Raw genomic sequence first — 25,538 nt, 5'->3', positions numbered from 1 at the left:
CAGTTCCAGATAGATTCAAGTTCTGTGGATAGATGCGTCAAACTTATAACACTTTTGTTGGCCTCGAAGGTTAAAAATTGGAGAGATATGAGTTCAGTTTTTTTTTTTTACTTTTAGTTCAGACAGTTCATATTGCAGGAGTCTTGGACTAACTATGATTCAGAAGCTTTTGGAAAATAACAAAGCATTTAAAGTTACGAGACATTTATTTATAAAAAATATCAAGTCTTTGGCAGCTGCATTCAAACTGCATTGAGTTACGTAAACTTAAAAAACAACACTTTTGTAACCTTTAACTTACGAATATTTCTTATTACAAAACAGCTATTCACAGTTTTTGTATTCTAATGGCATAACAATTATATTTAATAATACGCTAAACGTGAAAATAAAAGTCTATTATTTATTGTTAGTTCTTCAGTTCGTGCTTCAAAAATTATGCATAGTAGTATAAGCAGTAAAGTTTACAATCTATATTGGATGCAGTTTTTGAGAAATTGAAAATAAAACTGAACAACAATAGTTATATGTCTAAATAGTGACGTTAGTTATTACATATATATCCTTTTGCTTTATCTCTTACAGTGTGTTCTACGACGTCATTATATTGGCACGTATATGTGATGCTTGCAATATATTAATTACACATTGTACAATAAAATTGTCGAGCCGAGTGTACCGCTTCTTTGTTACTAAGTAAAATACTTAGCAACAAAGAAGCGGTACACTCGGCTACAACTAACGTGTCGCAATCAACGCTGGCTACGGAACACGTGTGATGCGCATGATAAAGTTTCCAGTCGAACTGTACATTGTATTCTACGCGTGGCTGATCAATGTTCGTCAGACTGATGATCCTAGGATCATTGCGCAGCAGAATGATTTCGTTTCGTGAGTTATAATAAGTGAAATAAAGTGAGATTTTTACAAAAGGGAGATTATTTATCAGAAATAATATGTTTCATTGAAGAATTATTCGATCCTATTAAAAGGAGAGATATTGATTTATCATTAATACTAAAATTTTGATCTTAACATAAACAATCATAATAAAATAATACCAAATTAGTGTACCTTCTACATACATATTTAATTTATTCACAATCGTGTACAAAAAAGTATGATAATCTGCAAAAATGCCTCAAGTACACGATTTGAATTGGCATTTAAATAATTAATATTCATAATAAAGCAAAAAAAAATGCAACAACAATGTCCAATGTTAACAAACAACAATATATTAAGTAGGTACTAAGTGGGCAAAAAGTGACGCGAGTCCTTAAATTATATATAATTAAACCAATTCGTGGTTATAAAAACTTTTTGTCCGAGAAATAATAAAACGAATATATAGTCCTACAATATTATGTATTATTCTAAAGTTTCAATTAAAAACTGAAAAACTAATTTGAAATCTGAAAGTTTTTTTTATTTGTGCCTATTCTATGACTAGATACAACAAAATTCCAAATAATTATTAAAAAAACAACTGAACTTCATAACCCATGTATCATAAATGTAATTCGTGTAACCTTACCCTAACAATTAATTAATTAAAAGGTTACAAAAATGTAGTATCAGTTAAGTAACATCAACCTAAAAATGTACTGAGTCAAATTTAGAAAACACAAAATTTCTAATATAATAATATCAATGTAGTATAAAACTTAAAAAGTACATTTAAATAACGAAAAAGTTTCGTTCTCTTCGTCAGGAATGTAAATTTTGAATGTGTATTCTAAAATTGCACGATAAAAAGTTTATCAAAGGCACTGCAAAATAAGTGTATATTATGCACCTATATTATTCCAGTCTGTTGGCTGCCTATTATTTATATTACTGCTACCACTTAAAAACCACTGCATTCGAGAATAGGACACGGGTACATACTCAGCTCAATGAGGCAAAGTTAAATTTCGATTAACTAAAGCTGGTATTACATGCACACCTAACTTACTAAATCGAATTACTTGTGAATTAGATGTTGTGGACCTCAATTGATGTTCAATACTTATTATTACATGTAAACAAGTACAAATGTGGAAACACTACTGAGACAAGATTGACTAACTTTAGTAGAATCGACACTTTTATTCAACGATACTGTCATATAACAAAGTTTGTACGTTTGTGTTTGTATTAAAGATGTGTAATAATATCACACGATGTTAAATCATGTTTATTTTATAGTAATGCGTTTGGAATGCAACACAGCCAAATTTAAAGCATATGCCACACACCAGCTTTAGTTACAAAGTACTGAACTGAGGCCATAGTGTGAGTTTGCAATTCGCTATAAACTGCAATGTGACTGGCTCACTGCGTCTCGACAGTCGATATCGTATTGCTAACTCGCACTGCGGCACCAAATGCTTACAATACAAGCAACGCTGCAGTTTACACCGCATATACTGTAAGAGCTCGGCCCCATTGCAACGTTGCGCTCTGTTGCGACGGCGCTGCAGCTCCGTTGTTTTCTATAGGTTTTAACATTGACGTACGTCAGTGAAACGTAGCAATGAAGCCGGTCTGTTATATGTAGTGCTATGTACTATCTACGGCCAATGTAAAGAGGTATAACTTCAAATCAGCTCAAATCTATACCTACTTATAAAATCCCTTGTGACCATTTAGCGATCGTGATCGCTACATCATAGGATTTCAAACTCGTCATCTGAGTCGTCGAACTGTCGGTCTACGTCTTCAAATTCTGAAACAAATTACTTATATAAGCTTTACAGTACGAAATAAAGAAAAGAATAACAAGTGATTATGCTTCTTTTCATCTCTTTTTTTTTTCTTTACTTCTTTTATAGTTCACGCGCGTGACCCTTATTTTTCACTTGCTGCACCTGCGGTGTTACCCGGGGTTCATCTTTCTTTGTAATTATGTAAAACAAAAGCACTTATTTTTTAACTTTATACCCAGTAGCGCCATCTACCTTATCGTCCTATTGACTATCACACTTTTCGCCCAAATCGCGCAGTTTCGGGGTAAATAGTGCCCAATGTGTTTTTCCACGTTATATTTTACCCATGTACTAAATTTCATAACAATCCGTGCAGATTTTGCGTGAAAGATTAACAAATATACACACATATCCTCACAAACTTTCGCATTTATAATATTAGTAGGATTCACCGTTGAACAGGGTGGTATTCTGTAGGTCAATGTCGGCGACGCCGGGGCCCCAGTGCGCCGGCCGCTTCTCACACAGCTCGAACAACGGCTGACTCTCGCACATCAAACTCTTCTCTATGGTGTCACACAACTCCACGAAGTCCGCTTTTGTTCTACACAGAAAACACTGAAAATAAACACGATCATTAGAATAGTCTTCGTATTAAATAATATTGGGATTCTCTTTCCTGCGAGGGAATATAAAATATGCTGTTTAGTACTCCTTGTTTTAGTACTAGTACTAGTAGTAGTAACATAAAACGGAGTGTTGGCCAGTTTCAGATTTGATTTGCGTTCGAGACACACACAGAGTAAGGTTATGCTGTTCAAATATTTTAAAAGAGTAACGGCTTCTAAAAGAGTATCTTTAACCTGAAATAGTAGCAGCTAACAAAGTATGTAAACAAAAAATATATCTGTTACTTACGACAGCTACTGAAGGATCCATTTCTAGCATTGGTATTCGGGAAGCATATTTACAGTGATAAGTGCAATCCATTTCCTTCTGCTCATCGGTAATTTTATTCTGTAAATAATAATAAAAAATTGTATTTTCATTTGGATTTGATCCAACATCTTCCATGGATTCACTTAGTATATTTAGTTTCTTATTGCCAGTGTAGGTAATAGTCTAAATAGGTAATAAGCATAATAGGATGAATTTCACGAGCGTTTGGATCGCCGCCGTGGGCTATCATTAGTGTTTATTAAATTGTACATACACTGTAATCAATTTAATTATCCTATTTTATAAATAAATACTGGTACAATGTTCATTTAGTAAATCCATTAAATTTAAAATGTTTTGGAAAATAGTTAAACAACAATTAGAATGAACCATCAAATAATATGAACAACGAAAAACATCCCTCAATACTTACATAATATTTATTATTTAAAACTTTATTGCAGAAATCAAAAAATAAAATATACAAATGGTGGACTTAATGCTATATGACATTCTCTACCAGTCAACTAACTTCAACTAATCCAGATCTCTGTGTGGTGTGAGGATCCAGATAAATGACTTCGTCTCCAACGCAGCCAATCAGGTAGAGTGCTTGGTTGGGCTTGCCACCAATCACACCGATGTTCTGCGGCGACTGGAAGCATATCTGAAAATTGGGTAGTTTTAACGAGAGCCCAAAAAAAGTTACGTATTTATGATTTACTATACAAATTATTGATATTATGACATTTTGTACAGATCTTATGGACCGGTTGTACCATCTAATTTATCACATTGATGGACATTTTGGATATTGTCGTGTGGCCGTTGGGCAATTATTTGAGAGATTTGTTATAATAAGAATTACCCAAGTTTATTTGGTTTTCGGGGTTTGTATTGAAAATGGAAACTCATTTCTCATTTTTTTGCAAGCCAAAAATTTTTATTTTTCAACAAAATTTAATCCAGTGTGTTGTGAGTGTTCTATATAAACCTTATCTTTTGTATTTAGAACTAATGTTATTTTCTTATCTGAAATATATAGGTCAAATAGTTCATAAATCACTGCCAAGTGAATAATGAATGTTAGAAATAGCAATTAAATCCAAAAAGGGTCATGCATAATTTAACTATAAAGACAAAAATAAAGTTATATATTTTGTTTGCAACTACATATAAAGAAATATGATTAACTTTGGATATCTATCACCAAGTGATATTCATCCACAATTTCATGTTTAATTTTATAAAAAAGTGATAGAAGAATGTATAAAGATTAGATATATAATGGTGGTATTACCTGAATCAATTTATTTGTCCAACATTTTCGTGATGTTACATTTAGCAATAATATTCAATAAAGAATTTATTTATTTAGAAAATTACAATTATTTTAATACATAATAAAACTTACTTTTAAACCATCAATATAAACAGGATTGATTTCACTGAGCCCCAGCCTCAGTGGAACTATCAGTAGTAATGGCATCCAATCAGTTATCACAAAATCCTCAGTACTAGAAGTGTCTCCTCTGTCATTGTTTACTACACATTGTTGCACTGAAATCACATTTAAATTAAAAAATGTGTAAAAATTATAAGGCTTGGAGCAAATTAAATACTTCCTACTTGTACATAAGAGTATGTTATCCTTAGTACTCTTAGGACTAAAAACCTTAATTATTTTTATGGAACTTGAGTAATATAAGAAGCAACACATAACATTAAAACTTTACGACTTTATAATATAAGTTTGTACATAACATTGTAAATAGTGAGCTAGGTGGAAAAACAAATATTAGATAATACTTACAAATATCTTCCTTTACAATAGTGTTATCTAAAGCAACATGAATGGTCACAGAACTCCATTTGTCATAAACTACTAGTTTTCTGCAAACAAAGAGGACACTGTATAAAACTTGTGTAATACTTGAATTTTGTTTACATTATGATTTATTAAGTGTACATTGCATTGGTCTAAACATTTCATTGCATAATATATCATAACAGTATAAAAATGCTTTTATTTTATGTTAGTTAAAAGCTTATTTCTGGCTCTGGAACTAGTACTTTGACTGGATGAAACTGTCACACTTTTATGGCTAAACCACTGGTTGATTTTGAGGAAATTGTGAAAAGATAGTTAAGACTAATATACACAAAACTCACTTTAAAACCTGTGCTACAGTGTTAGGTCCAAACCACTGACCAACATCCTTGCCCTCAGAGGCCCCCATCAAGGCTACTTGGTGAATGGAGTATGGAGCTTGTTTCCTCTCTTCAAATCGTTGGACAATCTTTAAATATGTTGGGTCTCTGAAACATATAAACAGTCTGTTGTTAGATTGACATTTCGTTTTTTAATTCCTCAAAAGACATCAAATAATAGGTAACTTTATTTAATTTGAACTTATAATAATATATAAACAAATTAATTTAGCACCTTGTTTCAGGACTCCAAAACCAATCAGTCGACAAATGAACCCTAACAAGGGCTACCCCAAGTACCATCTGACCACATCGTAGCATGCAACCCCAACCTTTATCTGATGTCAGACCCTCATCCCCAATAGGAATGAATCCTTTTCTATAAGTGCACCAAATAATGGATGTAATATCTCGTCGTATACGGTCTAGTTCTGAAAACAGGTTTATTGTGAGCGACTTAGTGACATGTCAATAAGCATGAACCTCTGACTGGCAAAAATAATGAAAATATTTGGTTACAGAGTTATTAGGAAACAATGACATTAAAAAGCCAGACCTTGAATTGCACTATATTTTTTGCCAAGAATCCAAACATAATCCTTTGTCTTCGGGATGTCATCAGGTTCAACATTGTTACCTTCCGACGAGAGATAGCAAATTTCAAACATCGCGTCCATTGTTTATCATACCAATGTGTCGTTTACGCAAGACTATATTTGTTTTTATTGCCTCGGTAACAATAAATACAATAATTCTTTATTTGGGACAATAATAAATTTTGCTGAAATTAGCAATAAACGAGACGAAGCAAATCAAAACAATATTTTTTGTTTAACACTTGACATGACACAGTTCGACTTGACACTTCATTTAACTTTGACACATTACAATCCTCTATTCTCTATTACATAAAGGCCGTTGTTCATAGTCATAGTACCTCTAGGCAGCTATGCAGCCTACATTAGACCGAGCTAGGCTGGTCTGGCAGACGACCTTGGTTCTCATATCATTTGTCATCTCTTGTCTGTCAACGTCAAAAACAAAATGATATAGACATTGACAGAAATATCAAAAGATGCATAAAAAGTTTGTTTTGTTTCGCCTGGACTCAATTTTTGACTTTCCCAATTTTTAAAAAACTTTCAAACGTGTCTTTCTCTTAATTTTTATGTATATATAGCCCGTATTATAATTCATCAATATATCTGATCTTCTAACAGACAGGTTCAAAATGGAATCAAGTCCCTTAGACTTTGTTGCCCAAGCATCCATGGATTTGCAGGAGGCCCTAAGTAATAATGAAAATAAAGATACAGACAGGGATACCTTGTTTATCAACCATATCAAGAAAGTATGGTCAGCTGTCGTTGCTGTAGAGGATTTCAAAAAAAGTTAGTCATAAAATTACTTCTGTATTCGCTTTTACTAACATATTATTGATGTGGTTTTTCATGTAGATTTGATCCAACATCTTCCATGGGTTCACTTAGTATATTTAGTTTCTTATTGCTAGTGTACATAGTAGGTAGGTAGGTGGTAGGCAATAGTCTATAGGTAATAAGCGTAATAATGATACCTATCCAACTGAAACCTCAATGTCACACTCACTTGCTTTTCTAGTTATCAAATTAGTATTGTTTTCTTATGTTTTATTGGCTTTGTTAGTTCACAATAAGTCCTTCTAGTTCTCCTTAGGGAAGTAATTTTATTTGTGTTTAGATCTGGAATGGGTAAATGTTTCTGAACCGCTATCTCTCTCCCAACACTGCTTGGAGAAGGTGGTTGTGCTGGACTTCTGGACATACTGCTGCATCAACTGTTACCATGTGCTTCCTGACCTGGAATACCTGGAAAATCTACACAAAGGACAAAATGGACTGGTTGTGGTATGCTTTCACTTAATCCATCTTTCACAACCTTTGTCACTCAGAAGTAATATGGCTTCCTACTGATGAAAGAATTTTGGAAATGTGTTGAGGCAAACAATTTCTCTTTATAGTATTAGTGTAAGAACTAGTGTGAAAACTAATTGACAAAATATTTGGAAAAAGATAAGTAATAATTTGTATAAATAATCTTACAGATCGGAGTCCACTGTGCAAAGTTCAATAATGAAAAGGAGTCATCTAATGTTCTAGCAGCTGTAAAAAGGTACAACATCCACCACCCAGTGGTTAATGACCCTGAACACGCCACATGGACTGCACTCGGCATCAAATGCTGGCCTACTCTACTTATACTTGGTAAGCAATATAAGTGAAATTAACATAATTAATGTTACCTTACCTAGTTACTTTTAGTTACTATGAGCATTAAATCATTACGGATTATGGTTGGTTTTTAATTTTATCGTGGTGCTAAGAATCTTTGAAGTAAATAGAAGTATGTCAATGAGAACTTCACTGTACTTTCACCATATTAACCTACTATAGAATTACAAAGGCGAAAGTATATACTGTATGTATGTTTGTGTAGATGATAGTTTTCATATTTTGCAAAATCTACTGGATTGATTGTCATAAATTTGGTCTGGAATAGCATATATCCCAAGGTAAGAAACACAGGGGGTGCAGTTTGATTATAATCTACCTAAAATAAACATTTACTACAAAAGACAAGTAATTTCTATTGAATTTTTACACATTGCTCATAATACTTATACAAAATATCTATATACATATAAAGTGTTAAAATACGGTACCTTATGGGTATAATAATGGGTAGATGAAGTTTTAAGGTAATATACACGTCTAGAAAGTGGATACGAAGTAGTAGGAAAGCAGACCCTGAGCTCCAACGCTCAACAACTAAAGAAGGAACCTCTCACTCTTGTCTGAGCATTTTAGAAGTTGTGTAATTAACTTGAAACTTCGGTAGGTGTTTTGTAACACCCTATATTTCTGCAGGGCCTGGCAACAAGCCAATATTTGTCATAACTGGCGAAGGTCAACGGGAGATGCTGACGTCAGTGGTGGGCGCCGCGCTGAAGCACTTCGGCTCCAAGATATCCAACACCCCAATGCCCATTTCTCTGACAAAACATTTGAAACCCAGTGAAAAAGACAATGACGTTTTATATTTCCCTAGTAAGGTGAGGCCATTCAGTTGTTAAGGCTATCTTATAGAGTAGTGTGTGTCTCTGTCGCCTGGGGCAGAATCATACTTGGACGCCCATTGACATCATAATTTGTCGTCCGCTGCTATGGGCGATGTTGCTAGGGAGTTTCTAGAACTCTCTTGAGACAATGACAAATTATAAATGCAAAAAAAATACGTATGCGTTGGATTGGACAAAGAATTACTGGTATATGGCTGTCTGTACCACAGAATGGCAGCAAGCTGGTAATAAGCTCTTTATTGCACCATAAACAAATTATTACAGAAGTTACAAGGGTTTATATTGATTAAAATATTGATGTACAATAGTGGTTTTATCGCTAATATAATAAAGATAATATTATATAGAGATACTACAAACTCAAAAAATAATAACAGTATGGTTATGTAAATATGAAAATTTCAAATCCATTGCAGGTATGTCTGAATCCTTTTTACCGGGGTCGCGCTGAAGAGCCATTCTTGGCCATTGCGGACAGTGGCCACAATCGGATCTTGTTGACCGACTGTACTGGGATCATCCTGAGGATTATCGGAGGCACTGCTGCAGGATTCAAAGATGGCAGTATGTATTGATTTTGATATTTTTTAAACCCTAATAATTCTAATACTGTGTATCATAGTGACAGATATGGTTGTGACATAACACAAACGAGCCTAGAACAAGGATTATCAGTGGAGACTATGTCGAAGTTAAAGTTTGCAAGATGTATGTATAGTATATTATGCAAGGATGTTATTAAATGTCTGACAACTACGGAAGCCGACGACCGTGCAAAGTGGAGAGGGAAAAGTAGGAAAGCGGTCCCTGAGCTCGCGCTGGGCTGGGAAGCACCCGGGAACGCTCTCAGTTGAGAGACAGCCTCTCTACTTCGGCAGAGGTGTGCTCAGCGCTGTTCAACTCCCCAATGGGCGTGTGCTGGCTGTCGGGCAGCGTGCTGGCCGTGTGCGACGCCGGCAACCACGCGCTGCGCGCCGTGCACCTCGACGACGGCGCCGTCGAGCTGCTGGCCGGCACGGGCCGACAGGCGCACTACGGTGATCAAGGTCGTATACAATAATACTACATACTACATTATTATATAAGTGCCGTAAGTTGAAAACAAAATTACAGCCGAGGCGATATTGCTATACAAGAAAGTAGTTTGTAGCTTGTGAGAAATAACTATTTAATATAAAAATTGACGTGAAAAATTAAGGTCTAATTCTTGAATAAATAATTTGAATTTCTGAATAAATTTTCAATAAGCGCATGTATGTCATACGACGTTTTATAACATATTTGCGAGGAATTAAATAAAACTCGGAAAACGAATAATCTTTAATTACTTGTTAAAGTAATTATACATTTATTTTATATCCCAAAGTTAATTTTATTCATAAAATGTTATTATTTAATGACTTATTTTCTGGCATAAAAACACTTTGCTAAAATTTAAAAAAGTATCGATCGTTTTTAGACGGAGCATCTTGATAAACAGTGTGTTTTACTTTATTTTAAAAAAACTTGTACGTTTTACATTACAATAACGCACAAGTGCGTAATAAGATACAATACGATATTGAAATTCGTGAAATAAGTGACCCTTTACGAGCAAATATGTTATAAAAAAAGTCAAAACATCACTTGAAGCTAAAGTATGTTTTGTCTCGTTCCGTCAATGTCAAGTATTGTAAAGTGTGACAGTGACAAACATACTTTAGCTTAAAGTATGCTTTGACTTTTTTATGAATAAATAAATAAATAAATATTAGGACAAATCACACAGCTATGCTAATTGAGCTAGCCCCAAAGTAAGTTCGAGACTTGTATTATGGGATACTAATTCAACGATACTATATTTAATAACAAATACATATTAGAAAAACATCTAAGACCCGTGAGAATAGGGCCCTTGAATGATAAAAAAATACTTGAAAAGTAGTGGCCAGTAACTTTGCAGAAAACTTTGTACACTACTTTAAAAATATTCCATAAATGTGGGGCGTTTAAGTACACACGTTTTCCTCTTTTTTGTTGATCTGTAAGTACTACGAATAGCATGATATCAAGCATTTTTGTTGGGCACACAAGGCTGAATAGCGAAGCGACCTCTTTGGTCATTGGGCTGAATGTATGATGTCTATTGCCAGTATGATGGTTAGATGTACGCGAATGTTTTTGAAAGGGTGAAGTGTTTTTTTTTTAATTACTTGCCGCCCTAGGGCTTTTCTAGCTAAATTATTACCCTAGAGCACAGATATAGAAACATTACATTACCCTAGAGCGCTTATTGGTCTCCTACAAGCCCCATTTGGGGGTAATAAGGACCTACTTATCGAATATGAGATTTAGAATAAATTAATCTCAGACATAGCCCCTACAGTGTTAGTAATACTACAATATAATATCAATACTAATATTATAAATGCGAAAGACTGTCTGTTTGTCTGTTCCGTTCCGGCCGTTTGCTACAATGCTACGGATAGACATACAGACAGATATAGACATCCTACGATAAAAAAATGAAGTCGCGTCTGTTTGTCTGAACGCGATAAACTCAAAAACTACCCGTACTTTGTTATACGTCGAAACATCAAACTATTCCTGCGTTCTACTGCGTTGATCCGTCGACGGATATCAACGCGACGGAGCAATGAGGCCCAGTTCCAAATCCCAAAAACTTGATACTCATTTAAGATTATCATTATACTTATATAAGTAATTCATTTGTTTTTATATTACTTGATGTTTAGTGTACATATATTTTCTTCGCAATGCACGTTTGTCATACGCTACCATACTTTGTGGGTTCAATTATTTCCTTTCAAATACTTGGTTGAATGGAAGAAATCCCTTTCTGGGATAAGTCCGCCTTTGTACGCGTCTCTTTCTTTATCTTACCGCTTTCCCTGTATGTATTTTCTTCGTGCAATAAAGAGTTTACAAAAACTTTGCTAGCGCGTTTCAATTCCACCCCAACGCCATCTAGCGACACTTACGCGATCGTTTTTTTTTTCGATTCGATCGATTGTTTTTTTTTCAATTCTAGGCGGCAAATGTCTTGGTCTCCAAGCGTTGGCGTCTCCGTGGGACGTGGTTCTGTTCACCACCCCTGACATGGACATGTCTGTGCGACCTCCCCCTTCACTGCCGCCCCCCATCCCCCCGCTGAACGGGGAGAAAGAGAAAGACGAAAAAGAGGAGAAGAAAGGTAAAAATAAAAATTGTGTATGAGCTCTATATTGGAAAATACTAAATTTTTTATTGCTACTGTCTGATTAGATGATTTTTATTGTTTTTATAAACGCGTTATCTTCGTGTCCTTATAATTTTAACTTAAATGATTTATGCAAATTGTAATTGTCACTTATGGAAATTGTTTTGGGCGGGAAAGGAAATATGTGACGCGTTAATTGTTGCCGAGTGAATATAATTCATGTTTTTTTAAATTATTTCAGAAAAAGAAAAGAAGGATGAAAAACGTCGCGTGCTAATAATAGCGTGCGCGGGCTCGCATCAGATGTGGGGACTCTTCTTGGACACTACCATTTGGTGGAAGTACAAAACTTATTCTGAAGGTGTGTTTTAAGCATATTAGCAGTTCTCCATTTCACACACTATATGATAAATTATCGAGTCAGGTTTCCGCACGATGAGTGCAGGATTAGTTTATGAATTGGTATTTTTGACCAATTGGAACACAATCAGGCTATAGAAAATATTTTAGTCTTATTTATAGAAAGACTAGCTTTTACCCGCGGCTTTCGCCCGCGTGATATTCCCACGGGAATACTAATTTTTCCGGGATGAAAGGTACCCTAAGTCCTTCTCCATACTTCAATCTGCATACATCCAAAAGTCCAAGAAAGTTTGTTGAGTAGATAGAGCGAGAAGTAATAAACGTACAAAAAAAATCAAACAAATATTCTTTCACGGGATTGGTAGAGTTAGGATATGTTTGTTTGTCAGGTAGTTGCGTGTGTATCGCGGGGTCGGGCGCGGAGGCGGCGCGCAACAGCGCCTACCCGCACACCGCCGCCTTCGCGCAGCCTTCCGGGCTCGCACTACGGACTGGTGACATTTTTATATTACTTCTGGTCTTTTCACTGCACTTTTATGAGCAAAAAATATAAAACTGAGTTCTGTATTGATTGCCTTTGAAATCGACGTAAATGACTTTTTTGTTCTCCCATAGGATAATTTTTAAAGCGCATTTTATGAGCAAATTTGAATGATGAAACCGTGTCGATTGCCATAGAAATCGACGTAAATGACCTTTTTATTCTGCCATAGGGTAATTTTTTAAAGTGCACTTTTATGAGCATAATATTTGAATGATCTCTCTGATTACAGCAAAAAACTTGTTCCGTGTCTTAGGTACGAACCCCGAAGTGTTCATAGCAGACTCCGAGAGCTCCTCCATCAGACGACTGGCGCTATCTACCGGTCAAGTCTCCACTCTTTGCGGGGGTGACCGCAACCCTTTGGTAAGAGCTTTTATTTTTAATACTTTATGAAGGATGCTTTAAATATGAAGCCGAGTTTCTCACGTTAGTATAATTAAATTGCACACAACATTTTTAACAACGAAGATATCAAAAATACATTTTTCGTTCCAGAATCTATTTGCATTCGGCGACGTGGACGAAATCGGTGTAGACGCGAAACTGCAGCACCCTCTCGCCGTGGCGTACTGTGAGTCCACCAAAACTCTATACATCGCCGACACATACAACCATAAAATTAAAAAGGTTGACGTCTCCACGCAAAAGGTCTCCACTCTCTCCCCCACCATGATCGAGACTGCCGACCCGGTCAAGTTCAACGAACCCTCAGGACTCTCCATGAGCCCCGACGGGAAGTACCTATACATCGCAGACACCAACAATCACAGCATAAAAGTTTTAAATCTAGCAAAAAATGTATGCCAAGAGCTGAAAGTACGCCTTCCGGACCCGAAGTTCACCGAACCCGACAACCTTATTCTGTACAAAAATGATTTATTCGTCAACAAAAAATGCGGAAATTTAGTAATTTATTTCAATGTGAGCCTCGAAGCTGAAATAAAGAATGTCAAATTCACTCCTGGAGCACCCCAGAATTGGCACGTGTGTGTGCGTGACGACAGCAATAAAGACGTCACCCTAGACGATTTCGAATTCATCGGCTGCTCACATAAAGGGAACAAACTGCCCGGGCGAGTCGAAATGAAACTCAAACAGAGAACAGATAAGACTCACTATCGCTTGTACCTCAGCTTCAACACAGCGCTGTGTGACGGCACCGTGTGTTTCACACACTCGTTTACAATCAGATCGACTATTTTGGTCCGCGAGTCGGTGAAGTTGGTAGAATCTTACAAAATCACTTGCAAAGTGAATCCGGTCAGCCATCGCCCGGAGAACAAGAGTGATAGTAAGAAAGACGCGTCGTTACCATTGTAAAGTTCACATTCATATAAATTATAATATAAGTAATATGATCCCCAACACTATAATCTTTTATAGTAAGTACTAAAAAGCATAATTACTTTCTGAGATGAAGTTATACACATATCTATACTGTTATTATAAAGAGGTAAGCGTTTTGTGAGTTTGTATGTTTGAGGCGGATAATCTCCGAAACTACCGAACCGATTACAAAAATTCTATCACCATTAGATAGGTATGTTATCCAATATTGCTATAGACTATATTTTATCTCAAAATTCCCACGGGAGCGAAGACCCGGGCAACATCTAGTATATACATATATATATGTATAATGAATTGTGACTTGATTTTGCCTAGGTCTAACCAAGTGCGAACGCGGAAGTACCTAAGCATAATTCGTTTATATAAACCAAAAAATGTAATATTAGGTGAAAGATCATCAGATCATCGGTGATTCACAAATCGACTCTTGTATTGCAATGGTATACTCTCTTGATATTATACTCCATTTACTGTATTTTATGTAAGCAATAGTTACGTTTTGTTGATTTTATGTTCGAATTGTTGTTTTTAAGTTGACCTCATTAATTTTAAGTGAACATTATATGGTAATAGGAATGATGAACTAACAATTTTACGTAAAAGTAAATAATATATTTTTTATAAGATTTCCTGCATTTTGATTTTGTCTACTTAAAGCCGATACTTGATTTACTTATTCGGTTAAGAAAAAATATCATGCAATAATACATAAAAAAGGTACAAAGTACAAGTTTTTATTTACACAATAATTGTACCGTTGACCCTTTGTGTAATTGTACTGGCCGGATTACCACTTCGTAGCTCATATAATATAGCTCTATTTCAGCCTCCTTGTATTTTTACGGGATAAACTCTGGATGAATATAAGAATTTTGTATGCCATATGCGCAATTGATTGTGGGTTAGTATGCGATTAACCCAGTGATCAAAATTCCTAACTTCATTAATTTTATTTAACAGTAGCGACACGTCCACGCCGGACCAGATAAGTTTGTACTTGTAACCCGATCATGCGAGATTGCTAATACCATTCGTCATGCCCACATGTCGTACAATGGAAGGAACTCCACCGACAAGAGCCTAGCTCTTAAATACTGATTATGATAATAGAAGTAGCGAAACAGTTGGCACATTATATTTTTGCTCCAAAACCGCAAGGAAGGATGCGGCTATGCGAGTTTAAATGTCATTGCCAATGCTAGGATTGGTTTGGAACCTTGCGTAACACTTAGCGGAAGAGTGCGAAAACACTGTTTTAGTTACAGGACACCATCTGACCTTTGCTTAGAAAGTTTCCCTGACCTTTGAACTCTTAGACGCAAATGTCAAAAAAATCAATTTACTTCTCGTGTGGCGGTTAATTGAATCGAAACAAGTTCATGATTCGGCCGACCTCTATCGAGGACTAACGTTTAGCACTCATCGGTCGGGTTGATAGGATATTTGGCACATTTTCTAACCGATAGTCATAAGTATAATTTTTATCATGTGCGTAAAATAGTGCGTAATCAATTGTGTTTCTTCATCGTAATAGTATAAATACTAGATTAGTCCCTTTTTTATTTGACGATACTGAATGCCTTATTGTTGGAAATAGCAACATTTTATTTGTTTCTTTATTATCTATGGTTTTGTCTTGAAGCGGACAGAGACACAATCTATCTCTGTCCCATTCATTTTGGAGAAATACATGACGTTTCAACAGCTCTTATTTACCAGTAGGTATACAGTTTTGCATTCAACATTACACACTTATTACCATTGCAATTTAACCTCCAGTATTGGAATGCAAGTAAAGCCGTTAGTCCCTGTCGAGTTTAATTTTTATATTAGTTCAATTTATTTATTTTTATATTTATTATCACCGTACTGTTAGCACAAGTACTTAGATCATATGTTAACAATGATGGCCTCGATAATTTGTATAAGGCGCATTGACATGTGGTCTTTTCAGACGAAAATATTATTATTATACCAAAATAAAAGGTATCCTTACGAATACATATAATAAAACAAAGTCCTCTGCCGCATCTGTCTGTATGTTCGCGATAAACTCGAAACTACTACACGAATTTTGATGCGGTTTTCACTAATAGATAGTGTGATTCGTAAAGAAGGTTTAGGTGTATAATTTATTGGGTTTTTACCCGAGCGAAACCGGTACGAGCTGTTAGTATAAATATAAACATGCCTCTAAAATGTGGTTAGGTATTATTGAATAATAATTATACCTTACGATATTTCGTGAGGTGAAATTTTATACGATGGAACAACTGTCAAATAAAATCCACTCTAGAATATTTTTGATTTATTCCCTTGAGTATTAATCATGAATCAGCGGTGTGGTTAAGACGGCTGTGACCGAAGGTCCCAAGTCTTATTGAGTGTGTATTGCTCTCTCGCTTCTCCTGCTACATGAGTATATCAATCTAATTCACGTACTCGTATAGTTTTCATTGACCATCACTTGCTTTCGGTGAAGGAAAATATCGTTAGGAAATCAATAAACTGGTCGACTATTTTGTTCACTTGTATGTAAAATAAAATGTTTAAGTGCTTGATATATAACTTGCAAATGCATATTATTAATATTAATTATTATATTATATAATATTAGCTGCTTCCCACAGCTTCGCCCGCGATTGCCTGATGTTGCACCTCGAGCCATTAACTATATCTACCAACTATCATCGAAATCGGCTTACCGGTATAGTCGTGACGGACAGACTGACAGACTTTCGCATTTATAATACTGCTTATTAGTATAGATTAGGATTGTAATTATAGGATGATGGCTAAGCCAAGTATTTGTGAGAGAAATATAAATTGCATATTAATGAACGTAATGCATATCTTTAATGTATTTAATTTATTCACGGTTTCTAATCCAATTTGATCTGGCATACCTGTTTCTGGTTTATTATCATTAAATTATTTTGCTCCAAAATCACTTTACATATGCGTGAGGAAAAAAAATAAAAAAATTCATCGCTCGCATTAGTATATAATCTTACATGATATTTATCTGTGTTGATCTGTATCTTGCATTTTAACATTATATAATAACAACTTATGCATTAAGCCATATTCTTAAAATGAATTTTAAGATATTTCTAGAAGATATCTTAATTAGAATTGACTTAGATTTATTCTATTATGTTTAATTTATTGGTCACCTAACAGAAGTGGTTCTGTAGCCTATGTACACGTAGTCCTATATATTTCACTAGCTGCGCCCCGGGACATCGCTTTCATGGGAATATCAGGAAAAGAAATAAAAATACTTCATGGATGGTCCATTAATTGTTTTATCGTATTATGTTGAATATTCATACATCGAATGCTTGTACTAAACCTTATAATAACGGGTAGGTTAATACACAAATCACGTCGATGCCGGCCCGTGCGCCTGCGCATCCGATCGTGGGACCCTGGGCATTAATAACAGAGGTCTAATCGCATTCACAGCTACAAACTAGATCATCGGCCTTACTATATCAGACTAAATTGACCAGCCGCATTTTTTCAAGGAAGAGAAGAGATGGATTTTTATCGATACAATATGTAGCGGACGTAATAGCTTAAAACAATGTCGTTAACTCTGATGTAACTTGTAGCTTTCTCTCTCATCATGATTTTTTTTATATTCATTTTTGGGCTGTGACGTCTAAAAGTCCAGGCTACGCGTTAAAAAGAAACCTTTAAAATTTGAAGATATGGATATGATTTTAAGGTCACCTGCCTGACGTCAACCTTCTTCGGGAATGCTATTGCTTTTTATCAAGTGTCATTGCTTTTTCTGCCTTAGTAGCCTCGTACGGTTGGTATCTACAGGAGGAAATGGTCCTGTTTTATGTCGCGAACCACCCACCCACCTGACTTTATGGAGTCATAATTGTGATATAGATGGTCATTATAATTGAGATAACAACCTAGAAATTACAAAGTAGAAAAAAATATTACATTTTCGAAAATATGAATTTCGAAAATGCCGGAAAAATATAAATAATAATTATAATGGGGATAAAATGGTTGAAAAACGAAATTCACGAAAGTCATAATAGTTAGAGTAAAATAAAAAGGTTAGGGAATAGTTTAGCTAAGAGACAGTTCAATGTACTTTATACGATAAAACTCATCCAAATTTAAATTAGTCATGTTTACATTTAAGGTAGGTAATTCAGTGAGTACCCTTACTCCTAAACTTGGCTATTTGTCTGATCCAAGTCAAGCACATGCCAATACTTTTGAAGTAAATTAGCTTCCGTTATTATTATACACACTTTAAGATCGCATATACATGTATCAATACAACAGATGTGTATCTACAGCATTATTACACCATTGCCACACATAATTGCGGTATTTCTTGTATTTAAGACCAGCGAATGAATGTTTTAATTAAGTCGAGATGCCATGCCATATGAAATAAAAATGACCACAGCATAATCTTGATTATTGTGTGGATGGTCATCGACGTGCCACGCGACTGGTAAGAGCCAACATCCATCGAAGTGTAGAGAGCTATATCTTATTATATCTTCTCCTCCATTCGATAAACAATCATCTTCCATGAAAAAATAATTAAAATCGTTAGTTTGAAAATCGCATATCTAGACTAGAATCCATGATATTACGTTGCTATTAAATTTTACGCGAAACATAAACTGGGGATTTTGTAGTCAAATGATTTTGTAGCCAAACGACTAATTACTATATACAATTTTATATAGTGCGGCCGAATCAAAGGGCCAATTTAAAAAAAAATATTTAAAATTTTAACAGTTATCTTAAGTCATGGAAGATAAAAAATTGCAGTTTCTAATTTCGAACGAAGTATCAGAACAATTTGAATCAGTTACTAAATCTAGATTTTCGCTAAAAACTTTCAATGGACGAAGACCTAAATAGAGGTTCATTTTTCATTGGCATTCCAAACTCGTCGGTGACCACACAACATTGATATGCACCGCTACGGGACCATTGTGCATTCTAGGCAAATTTACTTCGTCTGTTTCCTCTCCGATTAAGCAACCCAAATACTCGCTTATTTTGATAAAAATGGATCCTTTAGCCTTCGTTTCACGTGATTGGATTCGCAAGGTTTGGAGCGTGATTCGTAGTCGTGATGCCGAGCAACTTGTGTTTAAGTCTTGGTAATTTTAGTGTTTGAGAAACTAGAATAATGTACTGAATTTGTGGTTAGTATATAGTTTTGCTGGGGTATTTACGGTTTGATCATTGATCTCTGTATAAACTGACGTATAAATCAGTGCTATGATGTTATGCACAAAAAAAGATCAGGGCATTTGTAATACTATTAAAATATCATACTAATTTTTATTACTTGAATGATCTGCTTATGTCATATTAACAACGTCTTTACCACAGGTCTTTATTATTAGATTCAGTTGACAATATTGGTTTTATTACGAGATCCACATAAGGTTTAGGCGCCATATTCTTTTGTTTAACGCATCAAATGTTTCAATATAAACTTTAATATTTTTAATATTTTCAAAAATTGCTATTGTTTTGATTGCTATTTGTAGCACATATAACGTTACATAGCACAAAATAACGTTACAATTTAAACTTATAAATTGACCCATGATGCAGGCAGCATTTCCGCGCTGAATTAGAATATAAATTCACTGTGCGAGGATTGGTATTCGATCTTCCCTGATGGACAATTTAAATATATTTTAATTAAGTAAATAATATCTACTCAATACATCGAAAAAAGTTATTTTCCAGAGTCAATCGTATCATCAAGATGACTTGTGTATATGCTAATATCGTATCCGTCAAAGAATTCCGGGTTAACAAATAGTATTCTATATTCATTATTCGTAATTTTATTTGTTGCGAATGGTTTTTATTGTTTTGACAGAGTTGTATGTAGGTGTGGCCGGTTTTATCATCTATCCTCCTTCCTATTTGCAATAATTACCATGTCAGACTGATAACTCATCGTCATTTTTGGGTTCCGTATTGTTATATTAAAAAGAAATAAATACGATTGTTCCCATTAAGTCTGTATCCTGAAAAATCAATGAGATTAGACTTTGATTAAGTTTTGAGAATACATTTTATGAAACAGTATTTTATACGTAGAATAGATATGTAGAAAAGACAGATGTTGACGAAGAACTCGGGGCGTCCAAGCCGCGAATGGAACCGCGCATAAAATAGAAAGAAAGACCGTAAGTGTTTTTCCGTGTGAATTGATGGTAGTACAAATACTATAGATAAGTAGTTACGAGCAATCGCAATTCGTTTTCTCGATATAAGACAATGGTTCCCACCTCCATTTTTTATAAACAACGCACAATAGCCACGTTTGGCAATTCTTTGGTGTAAATAACTAGGTAGATTCCGTTTGTATAATTAATGAAGAAGTTTTTCTTTTGGCTACAAAATAATTATTATCGATGTTTTCACCGTCAGTTTCTAAAGTTTGTATGGTCTCTAATAACAATAAAATTCTAATTCTTCTTTCAAATTCTTGAATGAATGGAAAAGTAGGTTATTATGTCCTGAGGAGCCTGTCGAAGACATTATATTACAAAGGGTGGACGTGAGGCGGGCGGACCATTGTAAAATTATAGCTCAATTTTTAAAATTTTGTGGTATTTTTTTACGCTACTATAAAGCTGAGCTTTAAGTGTCACAGCTCTGAATGCAACTAGGAATACGCGAAGATGATAGAGAGAATACCTCTCAGATGGAGTCTGAACTTAGTGCTCCAACAGACAGAGCTATAACTAAATAAATATAGTGAGAGTGTTCGCGTATCGATCATAGTTACATTATTAATTTTTTGTATGTCCCGGCTTCTCTCATGTCAAACCATAATAAATTATACACATAAACCTTCCTCAGGAATTACACTGTCTATTAAAAAACGCATCAACATCCGTTGAGTAGTTTTAAAGATTGAAGCATTCATAAGGATAGACAGACACGTAATACACACGGGTAAAATTATCATTTTACTCGTCTTAGATGGTCTATATCTATCATAGATTAACTATCCATCGCTTAGACATATTGCCTGTAAGAATACCATCAGATCAAAAGCATATCTCAAAAATGAAGATACTTATTATTAAATTCCAGACTTTGAATGACACTTAGGAAATGATGCAGTGATGCTTATAAGCCATAGATAAAATACAATAAAATATTGTTTGCGTTGTTTAACGATGTTAAAATAGCAATTTGCGCATTCTCATGAATAACAAACTGGTCAGCTGGTGCAATGCTATCCTAAAAATTAATGCATAATAATGAGATGTGGTGTGAGTGTGATTGATTAGTTTCTGTGTGTTTCTCTTTAGTTACGCAAAGTTTTGTCGCCGAGACCTTGGCGTATCCTTTTCGGTATCTGAGAACCTGTACAGTCAATAGCACATCAGCCTACCCAAATTCATTGCAAAGACGTCGCTATTATCGCGCCATAGGTTCATGTAGAGTCACTTGATGTTGACTGTACGGTTGCGTACGACAAATATTAATTGAGTGCCATTACACGGTGTCCTAGCTGCTGTGTGGAATACTGGACGCTATGCGTGTATGAATAACGGCGAACACACACACATATATGGGAGTCTTAGTGTGTTGCTCATCGCCAGTGAGCTTGATACAGGATCTGATTGTCAACAGGGGCGAGAGGACGAACCTACCAACATCATACGTTTCATATTGTAGCATCGCGCCATGTCGCGCTGCCTTGCCGTATTTGTAGCTCAGCTAGGTCGTTGGATTGCAGTAAGAACCGATCGTTTTATTAATTGAAATAAAAGTTAATGTCGTATGGAGAGTGATGTTTATTTTATTTTTTAATTTGTATATGTATAAATTTACTTATGTTATATAATGCCACAACGTCCATCATCGATATGCATGTTAGTACAGTGATAATTATATTACCACTGTATGTATTAATAAATGGAAAACTAAGTGATACCTAGACAATATTTTTGTTGGTGTAAATTAAAGTAGAACATAAGCGACATTAAGTACCTAATATTAATAATTGCTGAAGAGTGTCACATGTAGTTACAAACAAATGCGTACTAATAAACACGAGACGCATAAAATGTTACGTTTTGCATGACTGCATTTGCATATTAAGCCGCTGAGCGTCGGAGCCCAGGATCCTCATTCCAACTTTTTCGTCTCCACTTCGCACGATCGTCAGCATCCCTAGTTATCAGACCATTGGCACACAACTCATCCTTGACGACAACAAGCAAGCATTTTGTTTGCCCTTTCTGCCAGTGGAAGCGGCATAGCTAGACATTTGTTCCCTACGTAATTTGCCGAAATAAAATAATATTTTATTAAAATTGTCTTTGCTCAGCATAATATCGTGGCGTGAGCTTGCTTACCTACTGCGCTGTGGAGAAGCAAACTGATTCATTTATGCTATTCTTTAAGCCAATCCAAATGAGGAAAAATATAGGTTTAAGTACAATTATACATGAATGGTTTTTAACCGCATTTCAACCTAAAACGATAATGCCTATTATCCATGAACTTAACGCAAATGCTATACAATCTCTTCCTCGAAATGAGTGTAGACGTATGCCATTCATATTATGGAACGCTCTTGGATTTCTGTGTCATCTGTGGTTTTAGGTTCAAAATCAAAATCAAATCATTTATTCAGAAATTAGGCCTTCACAGGCACTTTTTCACGTCATAGGTTAATATCTTACGAATTATCGTAAATATCGGTAGTAGACATCCTTTTTATTACTTATTTATTAAGGATGTTCTTTTCCCATCGTTTTTGTCAGAGAGTTAAGTGTCTTCCTCTATCGGTCTAATAAACGATCGTGGCTGGACACGCGACAAAAATCACGAGAGAAGCAAATATAATAAATTTCAATAGAAAGATGTCGATATCGGGTAAATATAATTTAAGAAGTTCGAATAATATAATCATAGGAAAAAATTCAATTTCATATAATGTCGAGTAAGCTCCAAAATCGAACAAAAACACACAGGTACTTACAGAATGACAAGGATACTTGACCTAGTCACAGATTATGTAATACTTCCAGTAACCCAGTGATCATATAGGTAGTTGGCATCTCATTCGATAGAAGTTTCTATGTTAAGTTTATTCAACAGTAGCGACGCCCTTCTCAGGACATATGTGTTCATTCCTCTATATATTAGCGCAACACTTTAGCAACAACGGCTAGTATGATTTTTTTTTCAAGACAAGAATTGCATTGTAATTTGATTTTATGCGCCGTACATTAATACTCGATTATACATAACTATATAAGGCTTATATATAAGCAATAAAATCTTCCTAGAAACTATTGGATCATGCATGATGATGAGTCAGTATATTTTATGTAGGTACTAATCGTCGTTATATATGATAGGTTTATCTATTTTTTGTTTTTTAATGATGATCGTACGTGAGGTAAATTACACTTCCCAGAACCACAGATTAGACAATATTTCCAGTACCAAAACATAAGTTGCTAATTTTTTTACGTAAAAGATTAAGTAGAAAAAAAGTCTTAACAAAAACAGCAGAACACAGTTTCTATAAATTACTTTTATGTATATGGATCTTAATATAATATCATTTTAGCGGAGAATTAAAAAGGCAAGAATATTAAGCTCGTAAAGAACATAACCTAATCTTGCGATCAAATTTATTTAAAAACAGAATATTGTATGATAATGAGCATTTGATTATTCAAATTCTCGATAATCTCGTCGACACATAAATGTGGACAAGAGAATAGCAAACGTGCGACTTTTAGACTGCATCCACTTAAATTATAATAATATTTTATTAATTTATTTAAAGTGTTTATTTTTTTCTTTAATTTTATTTATTAGGAAATCGAGTAGAATAAATACATTTCACTCCAGAAAAACATCCTTCACGGGTTAATTTATTGTATTTTATATTATGTAGATGATCCGTCATTTTCCTACGTGGCTGCCTCATCATTTATCATTCTGAAGTCAACTTGTGTAAATTTTTAATTATAGGTAAAATATATTGTTAATGATCTCTATCTCATCCTTGCAAAAACCCAGGGTCAGCGTAGAAAAATAAACATTTGACGACCTCGGTGGCGCAGTGATAAAGTGCTTGCCTCTGAACCGAGAGGTCCCGGGTTCGATCCCCGGTCGGGTCATGATGGAAAATGATCTTTTTGTAATTGGCCCAGGTCTTGGATGTTTATCTGTATGTGTATTTGTTATAAAATATAGTATCGTTGAGTTAGTATCCCATAACACAAGTCTCGAACTTACTTTAGGGCTAGCTCAATCTGTGTGATTTGTCCTAATACATTTATATTTTTATGTCGTTCGTCTATTAGTTCCTAAGGGCCTAGCCCGCTTAGCAACCGAGTGTGGCGTAGTCGATGACGATATTTTCCAAGTAAAATACATCCGGTTTTACAGTAAGTATAAGTACTGTGTTTATGCTTTATTGTTTGTGATGGACGATAACGTAACTGGACATTTCGGGTTCATGGCGTTGACGAAAATGATGTCCTTTGTTACTATTTTGCTTTGCGGCGTAAATAACCTTTTTGTAGGTGAAAGAGTCGTGAAGTAGGTGAAGAATGTAAAAATTTAACCTTTGTGTTGTTAATCTATTATAGAGTTTCTAAGTTGAAATTTATATCTAATACTCGGATCTACGCTTTCTTTCAGTTGTGAAAAAAATATAATTTGTAACTATGTACTTAGTGTAACCAAATCTACTATAGTAATTGATTATGTTAAATATTATTTACGTTTCTATGCTTAATATGGTAAATAATATAATAATTAAAATATACCCATAATAGTTTTAATCTGTATGATAAATTTATTTTTATGTACCCCATGTTTACTAACAGCATGAAAACATTTCTATTTTAACTTAATTTATAAATTTATAGTGTCACAGTATTTTGTCGGAGCATGGGTAGGACGTACTTTTGAATTGAATAGATACATAGTTTTACTGAGGCATATAAAAATGTGTGAATATTTTATTTATATCGACAACAATAAATAGTTCCGTTCAATAATCGTAGGAAGTAATCAATAAACAAGGCTTAATCAATTACATGAATAAGATTCACC

General features: G+C 34.8%; 2 protein-coding genes across 2 annotated transcripts; one reads left to right on the top strand and one right to left on the bottom strand.

The window, feature by feature from the left end:
- Positions 1-187: 187 nt before the first annotated feature.
- On the bottom strand, positions 188-6,712 carry Atg4a (Autophagy-related 4a). The gene is made up of 9 exons (XM_053770063.2): positions 6,397-6,712; positions 6,076-6,271; positions 5,802-5,948; positions 5,443-5,522; positions 5,044-5,189; positions 4,162-4,296; positions 3,609-3,707; positions 3,143-3,308; positions 188-2,710 (listed from the first exon to the last, which is right to left on the bottom strand). The coding sequence occupies exons 1-9, from the start codon at positions 6,515-6,517 to the stop codon at positions 2,652-2,654; spliced, it is 1,149 nt and encodes a 382-aa protein (XP_053626038.1). The 5' UTR covers positions 6,518-6,712; the 3' UTR covers positions 188-2,651.
- A 182-nt stretch (positions 6,713-6,894) lies between these two features.
- Positions 6,895-15,041, top strand: LOC128671810 (NHL repeat-containing protein 2). Its single transcript, XM_053748582.2, has 11 exons — positions 6,895-7,231; positions 7,560-7,726; positions 7,924-8,083; positions 8,747-8,931; positions 9,375-9,522; positions 9,837-10,004; positions 11,990-12,151; positions 12,399-12,518; positions 12,910-13,014; positions 13,318-13,427; positions 13,560-15,041. The coding sequence occupies exons 1-11, from the start codon at positions 7,072-7,074 to the stop codon at positions 14,382-14,384; spliced, it is 2,310 nt and encodes a 769-aa protein (XP_053604557.1). The 5' UTR covers positions 6,895-7,071; the 3' UTR covers positions 14,385-15,041.
- The last annotated feature ends 10,497 nt before the right edge of the window (positions 15,042-25,538 follow it).

This window comes from Plodia interpunctella, chromosome 1 (genome assembly GCF_027563975.2).
Source record: "Plodia interpunctella isolate USDA-ARS_2022_Savannah chromosome 1, ilPloInte3.2, whole genome shotgun sequence".
NCBI classification, from domain to species: Eukaryota; Metazoa; Arthropoda; class Insecta; order Lepidoptera; family Pyralidae; genus Plodia; species Plodia interpunctella.
The sequence above is the reverse complement of the archived record's forward strand: the minus strand, read 5'-3'. Positions and strand labels throughout refer to the sequence as shown.

Bases quoted from the DNA above. Each gene is read 5' to 3' on its own strand.
- Atg4a (XM_053770063.2), bottom strand. From the start codon at position 6,517: ATGGACGCGATGTTTGAAATTTGCTATCTCTCGTCGGAAGGTAACAAT. The intron at 5,523-5,801 runs GTGAGTTTTGTG...CTTTGTTTGCAG, and splicing joins ACTGTAGCACAGGTTTTAAA to AAAACTAGTAGTTTATGACA. The intron at 4,297-5,043 runs GTAAGTTTTATT...CCCAATTTTCAG, and splicing joins TTTATATTGATGGTTTAAAA to ATATGCTTCCAGTCGCCGCA.
- LOC128671810 (XM_053748582.2), top strand. From the start codon at position 7,072: ATGGAATCAAGTCCCTTAGACTTTGTTGCCCAAGCATCCATGGATTTG. The intron at 7,727-7,923 runs GTATGCTTTCAC...ATAATCTTACAG, and splicing joins GACAAAATGGACTGGTTGTG to ATCGGAGTCCACTGTGCAAA. The intron at 13,428-13,559 runs GTAAGAGCTTTT...TTTTCGTTCCAG, and splicing joins GGGGTGACCGCAACCCTTTG to AATCTATTTGCATTCGGCGA.